Here is a 17,094-nt window from a genome sequence, read left to right as displayed (position 1 = left end):
AAGCCTCATGGGAGTCGTGGCTCTAGCTGGGCCTGTATACTCCCTTGTATACTCACTTGTATTGGGATAGAAGCCTCATGGGAGTCGTGGCTCTAGCTGGGCTTGTATACTCGCTTGTATTGGGATAGAAGCCTCATGGGAGTCGTGGCTTTAGCTGGGCTTGTATACTCACTTGTATACTCGCTTGTATTGGGATAGAAGCCTCATGGGAGTTGTGGCTCTAGCTGGGCTTTTATACTCACTTGTATACTCACTTGTATTGGGATAGAAGCCTCATGGGAGTTGTGGCTCTAGCTGGGCCTGTATACTCACTTCTATACTTGATGTCTGGGTTTTTGTTGCCATAGGAGAGGGGCGTGCGTCTAAATGTGCCAAGAGTGACTGTGAAATCGATGCGTTAAAGTACATCCCAGCTTTGTGAATCACACGTGCACCCACGTGTCTTGCGACAGGTGGACAGAGCGATCTCCCTGTGCTCAGAAATGCACAACATCAAGGAGGCGATCTATGACAACAAGAAGAGACTGGAAGCCGTCGGAGAGGATTATCAGATCCAGGCAAGGCCCCCATCCCCCATGTCATGAGCCGTGACTTTGCAGATGTTATGTCTTAGTGATGAATCAAAATGATTAAGAAGCAGAGTGTAGACCTAGCTTCTTTGATCTCACAGACACGCACCCCGGCTAGGTTTCAGAACTCGCCACCCTAGGAAATGTGTGTTGGAGAGCTTTGCTCTGTTTGAGTACCGAGGAGGCTGCAGTTTGTAGTGCTAATGAGCCTACTGATGGGCTGGACAGAAAAAGACATCTTTCAGAAATGCTCGCTTGATCGGGTCCTCCTCTGAGAATCAAGTCCCACATAAATCCTTTCAATGAAGACCATATCTGAGATATCGTAACACGTTGTGTGATCCCTGAAGAGGCCACGTTGACTATACAAATTAAAAAGCTTAAAAATTACAATCTTGAACTGTTAATGCTTTTCTACCAAACTGCTTAGTCCTGAAACACAACAGTTGTTTTTCTTGATACTGAAAAGATTCTATTTTTTTCACAGGGAAGTGGCACCAAAGAGTATTTCCTTAACAGGACCTTGCAGAGCCTTGAGCGGTACTTCTACCTGATAGCGTTTAACGCGTACCTTCACCAGCAGGTAGGCTACTGTCCTGTTTGTATCAGCCTACACCACAGCCCTTGAGTCTGTTTTGTCAGTGGACTGTTGAGAGTTTCTTCTCCTGGTCATTGGACCTGCCCGTTCCCTTTGCAGTACCCAATGGGCTTTGCGTCCAGCTTCAGCCAGTGGATGTGTGCTCACCCATGGATCTACAGACTACTGGCTCGCATGAACCTCTCTGAGCTCTCTGCGCCAGCAGATCTTGTCACTAAAGGAGCCAGGGTGTTGGTAAGACCTGGTTTCATTTGAAAAAGAGTAACTGCATTTGGACATGCATGGTGCATCACGCTGGGTCCTGATTCTGGTAACACTTTTTTATTTTGTAGTTGATAGACAAATTCTGGTTTATACATATAGACTTTAGGTTTTATTAAGCTTGTTTAATCACTTTTGTATAAAGCAACACAAGATGCAGAGTCTGATCTTTTGAGGGTAGAATGATTTTGACACATTCCAATTCTCAGAAGCCAATCATGTGTTGCCAGGTGGCCGATGAATACTTGGCCCCGGACGTCCTCAGCACAGTGAAGGAGATGAAGGTGGCCAACTTCAGACGGGTCCCGAAGATGCCGGTCTATGGGATGGCCCAACCCACGTCAGAGGTGGCCTTCAGCTGTTTGTTAAAATGAGTGCAATGTTTTGGCCAGTTGTGCAGTTAAATGGTAAAATTCAGATTAAATATCTTAAAGCAGTGTTTCCCAACCCAATCCTTGGGAATTCCTAGGCAGTCCATGTTTTTGCCCCCTCCCAGCACCCCTGAACCAAACAATCAAGGAATCGAGAACATTGATTACCTGGTATAGGTGTGTTGGGAGCTGGAGAGAAACAAAAACGTGGACTATCTCAGGGTCCATGAGGGCTGGGTTGAGAAACACTACCTTAAGGGTATAACGGTAAAAATTAAAAGTCAGTCAGTGGTAGGTAAACAACTACACTGCTATGGTGTAGTGTTAATATCCATTGACAATGTCAATAGCTTATGCTATGCGTGTTTGTGTACCGTGACGTGGTTCTTGAGGGCAGCACTGGTAGCACTGTTGCCTCACACTTCTGGAAGCATAGTTTGAGTCTCCACCATGTTCTCCCCTGGTCATCATGGGGTTTCCACTGGATACTCCGGTTTCCTCCCACAGTCCAAAAACATGCTGAGGTTAATTGGAGTTACCAAATTGCCCATAGGTGTGAGTGACTGGTTTGTGGGTGAACCCTACAATGGGTTGGCTCTCCATCCTGCCTTGCGCCCGTAGCCTCTGGGATAGGCTCCGCACCCCCGGCGACCCAGAGTAAGACAAGCGATTACAGAAAATGGATCGATGGACAGATGGATTTGGTTCTTGAGTCGCCCGCCATTCCGAACCGAAGAGGCTAACCATTTGGTGACCTCTCAGGCCACGGGAGCCGTGCTGACCTACCTGGCGGACGAGAAGCGGAAGCACACGCACATGCTGTGGGTGAACGTGCAGGAGGAGCTGGTGCTGGAGGGGAACGGCCAGGTTTTCACCCCTCGAGAGCCATGCTGCCTGGACCAGAACATCCCCATGCAGACCAGTGACCCTCAAGTCATTGAGGTAACCTGGCCTTCAGACTCCCTCTCCTCCTTCAAGAATTACCTCAAGACCCACTTGTTCCATTAATTCCTGTACTAGCTTGATGCCTCTTTATGTGCCCTGAATGTTCTTATGTTGCACATCTGGTCCTTGAATAGTCTTATTTAGGTTCTGGCTTTGGTAGGAGATACTGTGTAGCTTCTGCTCCAACACTGCTTACACTGGTACCTGGGCATTCGTTGGAAGTTCAGCCTAACTGCACTTATGCCTTTTCAACTACTTGACCGCACATAGGTTTGCAGTGTGCTATTTGCCTCACTTGTGTGTTGCTTTGGACAAAAGTGTCTGCTAACTATGCAAAAGGAAATGGTAAAAATGTGAAATGCATTGTTCCCTGCTCTGCACAGGTTTCTTTCTGTAGAGTGTTTCTGGATGCAGGAGTGTTTCACTAGTGGGAGTTCGCAATATCGCCAAGTGTTTCTTAAATTAAAAAATGAAATCGCACCTAAAATACGACTGCAGGGCTACTTGTCCTAGTCCTCGGTCCCGAACTGCTTGAACTGCCCACACAGTAAAATTGCGCAGACCCCTGCCTGCACAGGATTTATGTCAGGAGTGAATTCTTGTCCTTAGAAACTAGAGACTGCTGTGAAAGAAGATATTCTGAAATCCCAGAAGTGGCTTGAGGTGACCCTGGAGCAGGAGAAGCAGATGAAGATGTTCAAGACCTGTCTGACGGTGCAGGAGATCTTCAACCAGCACAAGAGTGTTTATGAGGGCCTAGTGTACCAGCGCATTCCGCTGCCTGACTGCTGCGCACCGTGGGAGGAGGTGATCTGCTGTGCCGAACAGTCAGAAGGCTTTGCCGCAAGCTGCTGAATGAAATGTATACCGCAGACTGAAATTAAACCGTGTAGGGAGCTTGAAGTGAATGGAAGCACCCTCTAGTGGTGACACATTTTAATGACAGGTGTCAAAACTTTATAGCTGATTCCTCGTCTCATTTATACCTATATACAGTCATGCGTCGCCTAACATTCTGAGAGATGTGTTAAGAGATTTTGTCATTGTGCACAATAGTGTATACTTACACAAATCTAGATGGTATAGGAGGCTACAGTAAACTATTTTTTGTTAAGTGGAAACTCTAAAATAACGATAAATAGCACAGTGAAGTAAGTACATAAACCAGTAACAGTTATCGTTATCAAGTATTAAGTATTGAACATAATTATATGTGCTATATTTTTATACAACTGGCAGTGCAGTTAGTTTGTTTACACCAGCATTACCACAAACACGTGAATATTTTGTTGCGACTAAAACGTTACTAGGCGATAGAAAATTTTCAGCTCATTAATGTATCATCTTAAGGGACCACCATCGTATATGTGGTCCGTCGTTGACGGAAATGTCATTATGTAGCGTACAACTTTATTTAATTAATTCTTTGGGTTGACTTCTGGATATAACGAGTGTTGCATATAATATTTAATGGGTAAAAGTCAAAGGTTCACAGTAATACATGCATTTTTTGCATTTTGTACTGTGACAGCTGCATATCAGTGTGTCTTACAGTCTTTGTCCTACAGTGCGGGCAAATACTAATGTGTTTTGTAAAAATCCAGTTTATCTGCAGTGTGAACAACGAGAGCTTGTGGTTCTCAGGATTTTGACAGGCTGTTGGAGGCCCTGAAGGGCAGCTTAGCTGAAGACTCATGCTCCGCCTTTGTGTTCAACTGTCACGACGGCAAGGGCCGGACCACCACGGCCATGGTCATCGCCACCATGACCCTCTGGCACTTTAACGTAGGCCTCCTCTTGCCTTCATCCCTCTTGTCTAGTTTCCCACCTGGGTGGTCGTCACATGATCGAGGTCCTGTCGTGTCTCCCTCCTTTATGTCCGGCAGGGCTTCCCTGACTTTGGTGACGACGAGATCGTCAGCGTTCCGGATGCCAAGTACACCAAGGGGGAGTTTGAGGTAAAATGGAGCCGTGTGGCCGTCAGATAGGTACATACAGCTGCATTGAATGTGGTTTTCCTCCAGGGCCAGCATAAGCAAACTAAACAGCTGCTTAGGGCCCGGCGGCCACCAGGGGGCCCCCTCATTTGATGAGCCTGACAGTATGGGAAGGATGACAACACGTAACAACTAGGTTAATCAAATTTTGCTTAGTGCCCCAAAATGGGATGGGGTGTCCTTTCTTTCTTCTGAAAATCTGTTTAGCTCTCACAAGCCTGTTCAGTCGGAGCAAGACTATTTCTCAGAGTACCCAGATGAAGCTTTTCTGTCCAAGATTGCTGTTGATTCACATGCCTGTTACTTTTGAAAATGACGTGGGCCACCATGAAGGTTATGTTGGTTACCAGCTCCTGTCAGCTGTGATTGGAGGCTGTATCCTTTGGGGGAAGCACGCTAACTAGCAGTGTTTTCATATCTGGTGGATTTTTGTCCGGGCGCCTTTAACAAGGCCGTGCTGGAAGCAGATCGATTCCCTGGCAGCACCGCAATTGAAAATGTCATGGAGGGTGACTCATTGAGGCCTCAGCATTAGACCTTAGCTGTTAGCAGCGCAGGCTCTGTTGCCAGGGAAGGTTATTCAGACAACGTGCCATGTGGCAATTTTTTTTTCCGGGGAACGTGCTTCCCGCAGCCCCTCCATGAATAGAGGCCACCTCTGTCTCCCATGGACTCAGAAGCGCACAGCAGTCCAACTGTGATTCCTATTTTGGTAACGTAATATTACCCCAAACCATAGCTTCTGTAGTGGGAGGGGGACGCCAACCAAAGCCCTGCACGCTTAACTGAAGCCATATTGTTTCTGGGCCACTGAAGTTCTTCTGCTTTTCTCAACTGGTTCCAATCCCTGTAACCGCTTGGCGGTTGATCTCGGCGATCGGACGCCACACCCCAGAAGTCCTTCTCCAATCCCCCTTTAGGGTAGGGTAGTCCGTTCAAGGACTAGGACCCAGCTTCTCAGAAACCCTTTCTGAGCCGGGGATAGTTTTCTCAGGGACCTTTGGATTACCCATCTTTTTTTCTGCAAGAGGGAAAGTTCATGCAGATGCGTGTTTCTATCTTGCGATGCTGTGTTAGTGCTCTGCAGGCTTTGCCCATAGCACCTCCCTTGGAAGCTTCAGTATGTGTCCTTCTGGAACGTGCAGGTGGTGATGCAGCTGGTCAGGCTGCTGCCTGATGGTCACCGCATGAAGAGGGAGGTGGACATGGCTCTAGATGCGGTCAGCGAGACCATGACTCCCATGCATTATCACCTGAGAGAGATCATCATCTCCACCTACAGACAGGTAGGATGCTCCTTTGGTCCGATGTACTGATTTATTTTATCCAAAGTGATAGGGCTACAAGGTCTGCAGTGGGCGGGATTATCATATACTGGCAGACACCAGCCACTTCCCATTGGCTGCTTCATCAGTTCACTTTGGTTTAGTCCAGGAAGTGACTTGATACACAGTTAACCTTACAGTCTTAGTCCTCAAGCCTCATTTGACCATCACAAATCGTCACATTGCTGTCAGTACGAAATGGACCTTGGCACTAACCTTGAAAAACAATACTGCGGCTTACAGGTAACCCCCCCCGAAGTTAATAGTTTGTTTTTCCAACACTTGTTCAAATAAGGAAGTCTGTCTTTACGGCGGAAAAGCTAATGGAAGGAGCTCAGCTTGCAAATTATAGGCTAAAATTACACATGCTAACGGTAATGATGGCCAACCCCTCAACACCTGGTTACTAGGGTAGTCCTCAAATGGCCGTGTTGAACCGTTTCCTGAGTGCTTATGATTTCCATTGCTGTGGGGCGTCTCAGGACATGAAATGAATTTCTGACATAAGCAGGTAACTGGAGGGCAATTTTGTAATTGCATTTGTCCTATATATGTGCTGGCAATTATCTACTGATAGTGTAATGACGTTTATGACTTGTATATTGATGTTGCACTTTTTATAATCGGCTTATGTGGACTTTAAGGGTGTTTATTCCATCTGTAGCCTGTAGGTGGCATTAACACACTTTCAAGTCTGTTGTATATTTAATCTGGTGATAACTGATGTTTCGAGTCGAACAGCTCACACGTAAAACTTAGTTTAGGATTCATTTTTACTTGTATGACCGCAGCACTGTTTTCAGTGAGGTTGTAAGCTGTGTGTGTGGGGAAAATTAAAATTTTTAATTTTTAAGATATTGTGTCAGGAAGCCTTCATTTTAATGAATATCTAAAATTTACTTTAATGAAAGCCACGTTTTTACAAATTGGTAAAGTAGCTAGACCTTTAAAAAGAAAGATCTTTTAGTTTGGAAACTTAAAATTGAGTTTACATTTGGATTACATCATAATAGTGAATTGTTTTAAGAAGCTATACAGTCTGGATATGTCTTGCACTACTGGATATAATACTTTGACACTCTCTGCTGTGTTCATAGTGACTCTGTGTTCGTAGTGAATCTGTGCTGTCCACGCGGATTATAACAGGCACAGGCTCACATCTCTGCAGTGCACACAGGCAGGAGATGTGCAGCTTCTTTCACATCAATGGGCTTCATAGTGCCTCTGTTTTTGCCTCTTCTGCGTAAAAGAGCCTGGCCTATTTTAATGTGTTGCTGCACATCCAGTACTCTTGGGGGAGCTATTCCATTATCCTACCAGCCCAAACCTCTTTTTCTGAAATGAGAGTGTGAGAGATCCCCACTCTTGTATGCAGTGACTGTCACACCTGATTATCTCCTGTATCGAGGTGTTTGACTGTAACCCCGCCCTTGGCCCCCAGGGGGCGGGCTTCAGGTTGGCACCCTGTTCCGCCTCCCTGGCCTTTGGCCTCTCTGCAGTGGAGGGGCACACAGATAAGCAGTGCCAGATGTGCGCCCACCGCACAGCCCCCGGAGAGCCACGGATTGTTTCCACGGCAGCGGGGCTTCCAGACCGCGTCGTGTTGGAAGATGTGTGTTTGATAGAGGAAATGCTCGGGTTCATAACACAGAAAGGCGAATGCAGGGAGTGGGGGGTGAGGCAGAGACCCTTCGCTTCTGTCCCGCTGGCGAAGCACGGCCAGGTCTGGCTCTTACCTCCCAGCGGCTTCGCCTCGACCTGGCCTGATAGCTTTAGAGTCGCTCGCCACGTTCCGGGAGTGAAATTCGGTACAGATGCGCTGCATCTCCTCCCCGTAATTTTTTTTCTTTTTCTAATTGCTTCTTGGTGCTTTCTTGGGGTAAACATGCTGCGGAGCAATATCAGATATCGTCTGCAGTTTTGGGGTTTTTCAGAATTCCCGTACGCCGAGACGATTTGTGGTTAGCTCTGTGTATCTAGTCTGAAACAAAACAAAAAAAGAAAAAGACAAAAACATGGAACAGAGGACGTGTGAAAGGTATTTAGCCTGAACAAAAGCAGCCCAGTTCTCTTCCATAGGCAAGCTAGACGTAATTATTGCTATATTAACAGGACCCTGGCAGGTCAGGAAGGGGTTAAGAGGGAATAATGCCCACATGCTGTAATCCTTTTTGCATAATCTGTCCTGTTGTATTTCAGTGCCTTTAATGGGCTGCTTTCTTTGTGCTTTTGGAAGGGAAGCCTCTCTCTGCTTTGGGTCTCCACAGTGTGTTTATAACCCTGTCCACTGCCAGGCCTCAGGGCTCTGCCTGCGTGTCTGTGGTCTTTGTCCACTGCCAGGCCTCAGGGCTCTGCCTGCGTGTCTGTGGTCTTTGTCCACTGCCAGGCCTCAGGGCTCTGCCTGCGTGTCTGTGGTCTTTGTCCACTGCCAGGCCTCAGGGCTCTGCCTGCGTGTCTGTGGTCTTTGTCCACTGCCAGGCCTCAGGGCTCTGCCTGCGTGTCTGTGGTCTTTGTCCACTGCCAGGCCTCAGGGCTCTGCCTGCGTGTCTGTGGTCTTTGTCCACTGCCAGGCCTCAGGGCTCTGCCTGCGTGTCTGTGGTCTTTGTCCACTGCCAGGCCTCAGGGCTCTGCCTGCGTGTCAGTGGTCTTTGTCCACTGCCAGGCCTCAGGGCTCTGCCTGCGTGTCTGTGGTCTTTGTCCACTGCCAGGCCTCAGGGCTCTGCCTGCGTGTCTGTGGTCTTTGTCCACTGCCAGGCCTCAGGGCTCTGCCTGCGTGTCTGTGGTCTTTGTCCACTGCCAGGCCTCAGGGCTCTGCCTGCGTGTCTGTGGTCTTTGTCCACTGCCAGGCCTCAGGGCTCTGCCTGCGTGTCTCAGGCTGCTTGATTTGGTTGTTGTACTAAAGGTGTAAGTTGAATCTTTTGCATCTGTATTAGTCACAGGATGTGGTAATTTAGTTAAATTATTAGCATAAACTAGCAACTCTAACCCTGTTTTTGCTCAGTTGCACACTTCCCTTGCATGCCGTTCATAGGCCCAAAGCATAATGCTTTCGTACATGCATGCCAAACCCGCCAGTCCCTTTTGTTGACTTTTATTATTGCATATTATTAGAAGTATATATAACTTCTTCTAGTTGATTCTGCACAATGCTAGTTGTATTCTGTGGGTGGGCATTGTGCATTTTTGTTGGATCCTGTTTGATTATGTTGATGTTGCAGAGTAATGGGCTTCATTAGGGAGTCAGGGGTTTTGCCAAAGAGGGAGTTGAGAGCCCTTGTACTCAGATGCCAGGACCAAGTGAGCGTGTGACCTCAGGGAGACTGAAAGAGGGAAGTTAGCCAGCGTTTACGCTTGTACTTGAGTTCAGGTACAGGCCTTCGTCTTCCTATCCAGCGAAGAACGCTCGGCTGATATGATTCGGGAGAGTATATGAGTATAAGCAGTTGTTAAATGCACCGTCTCATTGGAGACCCAAGCTGAAGAATGCTTTCATGCTGGTTGAAGGCAGCGCTGGTTCTCAGTTTCTTTTGGGTAATATAAGATGCCTTCTGTAGCGCACGCGTATTTTCCTCTTTTTGTAATATCCTGTGCTCCCCGGTCAGATGAGCTGAGCAGAAAAGCGACGGCTTGATCTCTCTGTCTGACTCCCCGCCCAGCGGCGCCCCGTATCTGCTGGGGTACGGCCAGCCTTCTGAGACCCTCCAAAAGAGACTTGACACCATTGTGATCGTAAATCTTACGGGGAGGCCAAAGATGAAGGAGCGGCGCGTGTTGCGGGCCAGCCGGTCCGGCCTCGGCCTTCGGCACCTGGAGATGGTTGAGCGGTGTTTTCAACACACCCCGGAGGCTGCAGACCTGCTCCAGCGGGGCTCATGTGGCGTGGACATCAATCATGAAGCCGGGCTGCGAGAACTGATACCGTGTGGTCAAAGACTCGATAAGCGATGGAGTTTGTTATTGCTATGTGCACGTTGTAGCTAAATGATTATGATGATTAATGCCGGTTTCCTTCAGGTACTCCAGTTTCCTCGCACAGTGCAAAGATAGTGGTTTGTCTATCTCTGAATTACCCATAGAGTATGTGTCTGTATATGCGCCCTGCAATGTTCGGACATCCTATCCAGCCTTCAAGTTCCTACTGTGATCTTGACCAGTATGAGTGGTTGGAAGTTAGGAGTAGTAGTAGTAGTAGTAATGGTGCGTTCGTTTTTCTCTCGGAACTCGGAAATTCCGAGTTGAGTGACATCACGTCCGACAATCTCCCGTTCGAGCTACCCACATCTCGGAACAAACATGGCTGCCTCCATGAACACGTTGCTGTGTGTTGTTGCTTTATATTTTAGCAGATTTGAAGTTTTCCAAATGGAGAAAATGGAGAAATTGAGATTTTTCCGAGAGACAAACAAAAAACACGAACCAGTCAAACCACATTAAAAGCTTTATAAAATATTTTTGTACATTCATACTGATATTCTTTTTTCGATCGGTAAACAAACTACAAACAAACCAAGTCGCCATGTTGAAATTACGTCACAGGGGCAACTCAGGCAACAAAATCTGGTCCGACTTTAACGTCATAAAAGGGGCGTGTTTCCGACGGGAAGTGACGTTTTTCGTGACGTTTTCATCCGAGTTCCGACTTGGAGAGAGATAATCGAACGCACCATAATACTTCTTAATTTGAATAGGAAGTTTATACTTGTTAGTAGATTTACTTAGGGCCTCTTTTGGGTATTCACCAGTCACCTAAAGAAGAAATGTTTAATTACTCTGCATTAACTGTGGTCTCCACACTGTGGTTTTTATGTACAGAATGCTGTAGCTGCAGGACTTTCTGTAATCCACTCACACACTGTCTGTGATTGGCTGCACCATGCGTCTTTGCAGACCACATCGTTTTATCTCGAAACACCACCGGAACATCTCATTATATAACTGGGCACGTTTGATGTTCTGGTTATGGAGGATGTTGTTTGATGATAGTGATTTATTTATTTCTTTAATTTTTTTAAATGTTTGCCCCCATAATTGTGGCTGCATAACCTTGTGTGGAATTGTGGGTTTTTTTTTTTTGGAAGTACGTGCAGTACAGAGATGGAGATAGAGCCCGGGAATCCCGCAGCATGAGGGCACGGGCGTAAGGGGAGTCCCCTTCTGAGGGGGCCATGTGCTGCCATCTTCTGGGGGGGATGTTTGTGCTGGGGCTTTGAATTGGCCTCTGCTGGAGCTCAAGGGCTGCCCTGACAAATGCCTGTCTTTAAAGTGATAATTGCAGGCCATCTCCATCATCCGCTGCGGTCGCAGGACCCACCAGGTGCAGAAGGTAGGCATGTGTCAGTGACAGTAGTGGGGCATGTCAGAAGACACGATCGTATTGGGGTATGTTTTTTTATTTTATTATTTTTTTTTTTTGATAATTCGTTTGCTGTTGTTTTGAGAGCCGGATTAAAGTGTGAACAAACTATGCACTGAATAATAACAAACAACAAACTTCAAATAAGACCGAATGCAAACAAAAGCCTCTCTACGCTCAGAAGATGGGCTGTTCTAATTCTCCTCGTTCTCAGGGTTACACTGATTGTCTATATTGTTGTTGGTGTTGATCTGTTAGACGTCCTTCCGTATCAGCGCTAATCTATCATTTCAGCATTGTGACGCCCCGCCACCCCTAACATTTTTGCAGCGTGTCTTCCGTTGCTGAGGGTTCCGTGTCAGATGGCTATCATTATCCTCTCTCGCTAAACCCATCATTGCCTTGGTCCGGGGACCCGAAATAACTGCCCTCAAAAACCCAACCTGGATGCCTGAAGCGTGTTCCGGTTTCTGTGGTTATGGTGTCGCAGGGATCCAGCGGAGCAGAACTTTATTTTAGGAGACAGCGGCTCAGTTATGGACTGCCGCTCTTCTCCCTTATTAAAAACGTGGCTGTGGGAATGGCACCCGGAACACGTGTGTCGGTCCGGCCAGGGGGCGTGTGGAAATTGGGAAGTTTGTCGTGAGGGAATTTCAGCTGCCTTCACTTGAAAACAAAGTAAAATGATTCCTAGATCAGGACCGCCCTGTGAAATATTTAGTTTATCTTTATTGCACTTTAACAGGGTGCTGTGACAGAATGCTTATCTTCCCCATTTAATAAGGACTCCAGACGTTATAGGCACACGTTTGCTCTGACGTCTTCTTAAATCATTATGTATGACTCCTAAAAATAATTGTTGCCGAGAGATATTTTCTAATCTTATTTTCTAGAAAAGGTCTGTAAAGAAGGTGGTAGATTGGCCTACTTAGTAGCACTGTTGCCTAGTATTGGAGGGTTGGACCCCACGCGCACTGTGTGTGTGTGTGTGTGTGTGTGTGTGTGTGTGTGTGTGTGCGCTTTATGGTGGACTGTTATCCCATCCATGGTGTGCCCCAACCTTGTGCCCATTGCCTCATGGGATTGGCTCCATGTCCCTCCTCTGAACCTGATCAGGATACATGGTTAGAAAACGGATGCAAGTGCAGAAATACAAGCAGGAGATTTATAATAACCATAAAATAATATATGTCCAGCAGGTATGATCGTCTGTGTAAGTATGACTCCGTCCCCAAGGGTATCGGGGCTTTAGATGCCCATAGAAAACAGGGAAACATTGTAGAAATAAAAAGTGAAACCGTCACAATATCACTAAGGCCGAGGACGACCTGTCAGCGGTATCGGCAGCTTATAATTGGCAGATAACATCCAGGCGCAGAATCAGTCGGAAGATTCCGGACTTCTTGACCTCCCCCAGTGTGTGTAAACAGGCAGCACGGAGTGTTTACTTTGCAAACCGCCAGGGCGTGCAATGCGGCGCAGAAGCCATTGTGCGGCGTGTGTTTGGGTTGAGGCTTAGCGCTTGGGTGCTGAAGCTGCTCAGCAGTGCGCTGCTTTTTTGTGGTGAAATGGCACGATGTGCTGCGTTATACTGGTTTCCCGTGTGGATCCAGGCCGGGACCGAGTCAGGAGCGGCACTTCGTGTCCCGAAAGGTCACTTCCAGGGGAGAATCCATAAAAAAGGTCATGTTTCCTACCTGTCAGTATAAACGGCTTGACTGCTTTAAATAGCCGCTGTGCGGCTCGATGAGCCCCTCCTGCTTGCGGTGACAACGTCACCCCCATGCTGGGGTGTGTCCTGGACCCCAGCGGGCTAAAGGCACCTTGTCGCTGGCAGGCTGTGGCTGGATGGCTAAGACCCCAAGTTAAGGTGATTGTGACATGGGGTCGATTCTGAATTTTCAGACGGTAAAATTCAACACGTCAAGCTGAGCTTAAATCATTGATCTTTTTAATATGATATGGATTATAAATAACTGTCATGGAAAATAAAAGGGCTCCTGTAGTTCAGCAAGTACAACTTTAACAACACAAAGGTTGTGGGTTCGAATCCCAGCAGGGGCGTGCATAAATTGTAACCCTTTACTGTTAGTTGCTTTGGATAAAACACCAGATAAATTAATAAAATGTGAAACATTCTAATGAATTAAACCATATAACGCGTTAATTCATTCCAATAGTTTGTTTTGATGTTGTTAAACACCAGCTAGGCTCACCGCTCACTTAAAGGATATTTTTAGGCTTGAGTTTTCCAGACTCTTCTGACCCATGTTTGCTGAGAAAAACGGCGGGGCATTGAGAGGGGTCATGACCTCTTTCACCTCTGTTTGGATGAGCAGAGGTTATAGGTGGTATGAGGAGCATGCTGGGATAACCATCCTATGCCGTAAATCATCGGCCGCGCGTAAAATAGCCCCGTGGCTTGCAGAGCCAGTGCTCAGAATTTAATCCGTTAATAATGACGGTAATAATAAATAATTTAGATAATTTTCACTCTGACCGCTCTTGATTTCATTTGCAACACTCGCTCTCAAACAGAGAACCTCAGCTTTCGAGATAAACTTGGGTAAACTGCAAAGGCAGCTCCAAAGGCAGCAATCCGGCTTTTCACCTCTCCCTCCGTCGTCGACGTGTCGCCCACACCCGGGGGGGGGGGCCTCCTGTCTGCTGAATCCATTAAACTGCCTTTCCTGACCCCCTGACTTTGACACCAGGCTACTTCTTCCTCAATAGCCGGGTCCCGACACCCCTGAATTCTTTCATAAGACCCTCCGCCTTGATTAAATCACTAACTGTCACTTTAACCGCACCTTGACAATAGCTTTAAGTCATATTTTTGTAACGGCGTGGGGTCCTTTCTCTTCTGAGTGACATCTCACATCTGTGAACTACTTCTACCCCAGTACAATTTTGGGGCAGGGTATTTTGGTGGGATTTAGTCCCTGCTGGGGTTTTGGGGACCCAGTAAACGGTGAGGAGCGGGGCGGGGGGGCAGCAATATCAGCCTGTCATTTAGTTTGTGCAGACAGGTGTTTGCTCTGCTTGGGACGGTGGATTTGCAGTCTGTGTGCCCTTAAAGACTGAATGGATCTTTCTACCCCTATCTGTGAACACATTGTGGAAAACCAGGAAATGGGATATATATTTTTTTCTTGGGGCCAGGGAGGGATTGGGGGTTGTGAATGACCTTGCCAAAAGGGAAACATTATCCCAACCCAATGCAATAATAAAGTGGCACAGTAGGGGTATGGGATTTCATTATTTCTGAGGGGAAACAATCAGGAGTCTTGTGGGCCCCCGACTGCTGTATCTGACGCACACATACGCCACAGTCCTGACTGCAAAATGAGGGCTGTGCATTCGAGCAGCTGCTGAAACATTGCCGTTGTTGATTTTATTTATATTTTTTGAAAAGCTGAAGGTTGTACCTCGGTGTTGCTGGTTAATTGTTGGCAGGTCCGGCTGTCTCAGAGCGGTAGGAAGGCCTGCCAAATTAACCTTCTGGGCATGGATGATGTTGGTAATAGGTGGTGCAGATGTTTTGAGTTATGAACGCCTGACTTACGGACATCTCATACTTACGACTGCCATAATGCGTATTAAAAAATTAGCGTTAAATACAATGGTTCGTAATAATGAACGTGCGCAATACTTTGTGACGCTCATGAAAACATTGCGTAATTTCAGCAGTTCGTCAGCTGTAGGTACAGTACGGTAATGTATGTAGTCACGATAATTTTTATTACGATATAATTATTATTCTGTTCTGTTTTATTATTTTCCCGACTTACCTACAAAATCGAGATAAATCCACTTAGGTAACTGATGTCCCACTTCCTACTTCACAGGGGCAGGCATTTTACCTTTGGCTTTATTGGAAACTGGAGGCGGCGGTAATCTGAGTGTTACTCGATACGGCGTGTTGCCCAGGAACAGGAAATAAAAGGGGCGGCGGACTTAAATTTGACCCAGTGCCTTGCTGAAGCGATGCAGCTGCTCCGGTATTCTCACTTTAATTGGATGCGGAGTTTCACGTAGAGAAGCAGAAGAGCAGCTGTTTGGTTAGTCAACACTTGATCAGCCTGCTGGTATTTTCACTGAACCTTTTGTTATCCGTATCCATAAAATGATGCGTTTTTTTTTTCCCATCTGCACAAGTACATTGGTACATTGCAAAGCTTCTTTTCGCAAATCCCATCTTGTTCTCCTATATATATATATATATATATATGCACATCAGTAGGGGGGCGGGGGGGGTCATGATTTCTGTTTCAGTAATTTCTCATTGTTCATTGTCTTAAGCAGTTGGTTGACCTGGAATTTTTGAGTCCTGCCTGACAGGCACAGAAAGCTGCAGCCCACCCACATTTCCACCCACCCCCAGTCCTCACCCTCCACCCCCCCGGGTCGCCCCCTACCATTGTCAACCCCCCTCGTATTAGTTTGATCCAATTTCACAATTTCATCACGCATGGCTTAGGTGCCCTTAATCACTGCAAAACCATCTTTTATATATGTAATGAAGGCATTTTAAACTTATTCTAAACCTTGATCCATGCAGAACTTATTTACGCTGATGTAACATTCAAGGCTACAACGCCAGCGCTCAGACCTTCGATTAACAGGTCCACTTTGCTTATATGATGCTACACTGTTTGAATCCGGTTCATTAGATAACACACAAATGTGTAAGTGCATTTTTTTTTACAAGTGTGCTTTTCATTTAGTTTCTCAGTGAGAAGTGTGTAGCGGGTTCTTAGATGCTCAGAATTCCGAGGGCAGATGTGCTTTTATTTTGAAGGTACATTTTTCTTCCGGCCAGAGTTTTTGCCGGATGTCCTCCTTTTTCCATCCTCCTTCACGGGAAGAAGCTGTCTCCTGTCTTTTCGCCTCTCGCCACAAGTACCAGATTATTATTATTATTATTTTTTATTTTTTTAAATTTCCTCTGTAAATTTCAGAATGTCAGAAAATCAAAGCCGTCATGAAGTCGTGATGCTTTCAGTGTAAATAAACAGCGAGATTCGAGGGGTAGAATATGAACAGATGACCGGTACGATACAGCTGAGTTACCTGTGCAGATGCAATGCCTGGAAGCTGACTGTAGATATTTCAGCAACTCAATAGATACTGTTCATTGTATTATTTCCATTTTTAAATTGCAATTTCTGGTAGTTGTGTCACATTTTAGGTAACAATGACTATCGGTAATGAGTTGGCACTGAGCAAATTTGCAAGCAAGTAACTGGGAATGATTGAAATGCAATGTTTTCAGTATATGGAAATGCTTTATAAATAACGTTTCTAATGACTGTTGTTTAGTTCTGAATATAGATCATAAATTCATAGGATATGAGAAAATGCTGTGATTCTTCACACAAATGGCTACCTCATGTTTATCACCTGTATATAGAAGCTTCATACATTCTATATTAGACCACATTGTTTATCTCTCTACATGGTTACATGTAAAACTAGACAGTGTTAGATTTTTGTATGAATATTTGAAATCTGAATCCCCCAGTCTTTCGAGATGTTGGTCTTGAATCCTTCTCAGTAGATCTCTGATATACTGGGTATAGCAATGATTTGACTTGGTTTATTAAAAGTACAATATATACCTATAGAAAATTTGAAGTACATGCCTCTGCAATGTGTTTAAAATGCAGATGGCC

At 46.1% G+C, this 17,094-nt stretch overlaps 1 protein-coding gene across 6 annotated transcripts in view; it reads left to right on the top strand.

Annotated features, from left to right (window-relative positions):
• Window positions 1–17,094, top strand: part of pald1a (phosphatase domain containing paladin 1a) — a 54,957-nt gene that overhangs the window by 21,445 nt on the left and 16,418 nt on the right. For all 6 annotated transcript variants that reach the window (XM_023808134.2, XM_023808131.2, XM_023808133.2 and 3 more), the window contains 9 exons: window positions 453–557; window positions 1,057–1,152; window positions 1,267–1,401; window positions 1,659–1,775; window positions 2,562–2,741; window positions 3,354–3,551; window positions 4,389–4,529; window positions 4,631–4,702; window positions 5,887–6,027. In XM_023808134.2, coding sequence (XP_023663902.2) covers window positions 453–557; window positions 1,057–1,152; window positions 1,267–1,401; window positions 1,659–1,775; window positions 2,562–2,741; window positions 3,354–3,551; window positions 4,389–4,529; window positions 4,631–4,702; window positions 5,887–6,027 — 1,185 coding nt within the window. The remainder of the gene's footprint in view (window positions 1–452; window positions 558–1,056; window positions 1,153–1,266; window positions 1,402–1,658; window positions 1,776–2,561; window positions 2,742–3,353; window positions 3,552–4,388; window positions 4,530–4,630; window positions 4,703–5,886; window positions 6,028–17,094) is intronic.

The sequence above is a fragment of the Paramormyrops kingsleyae genome, chromosome 20, assembly GCF_048594095.1.
Source record: "Paramormyrops kingsleyae isolate MSU_618 chromosome 20, PKINGS_0.4, whole genome shotgun sequence".
Classification (NCBI taxonomy): Eukaryota; Metazoa; Chordata; class Actinopteri; order Osteoglossiformes; family Mormyridae; genus Paramormyrops; species Paramormyrops kingsleyae.
This window is presented reverse-complemented; position numbering and strand designations above follow the sequence as displayed.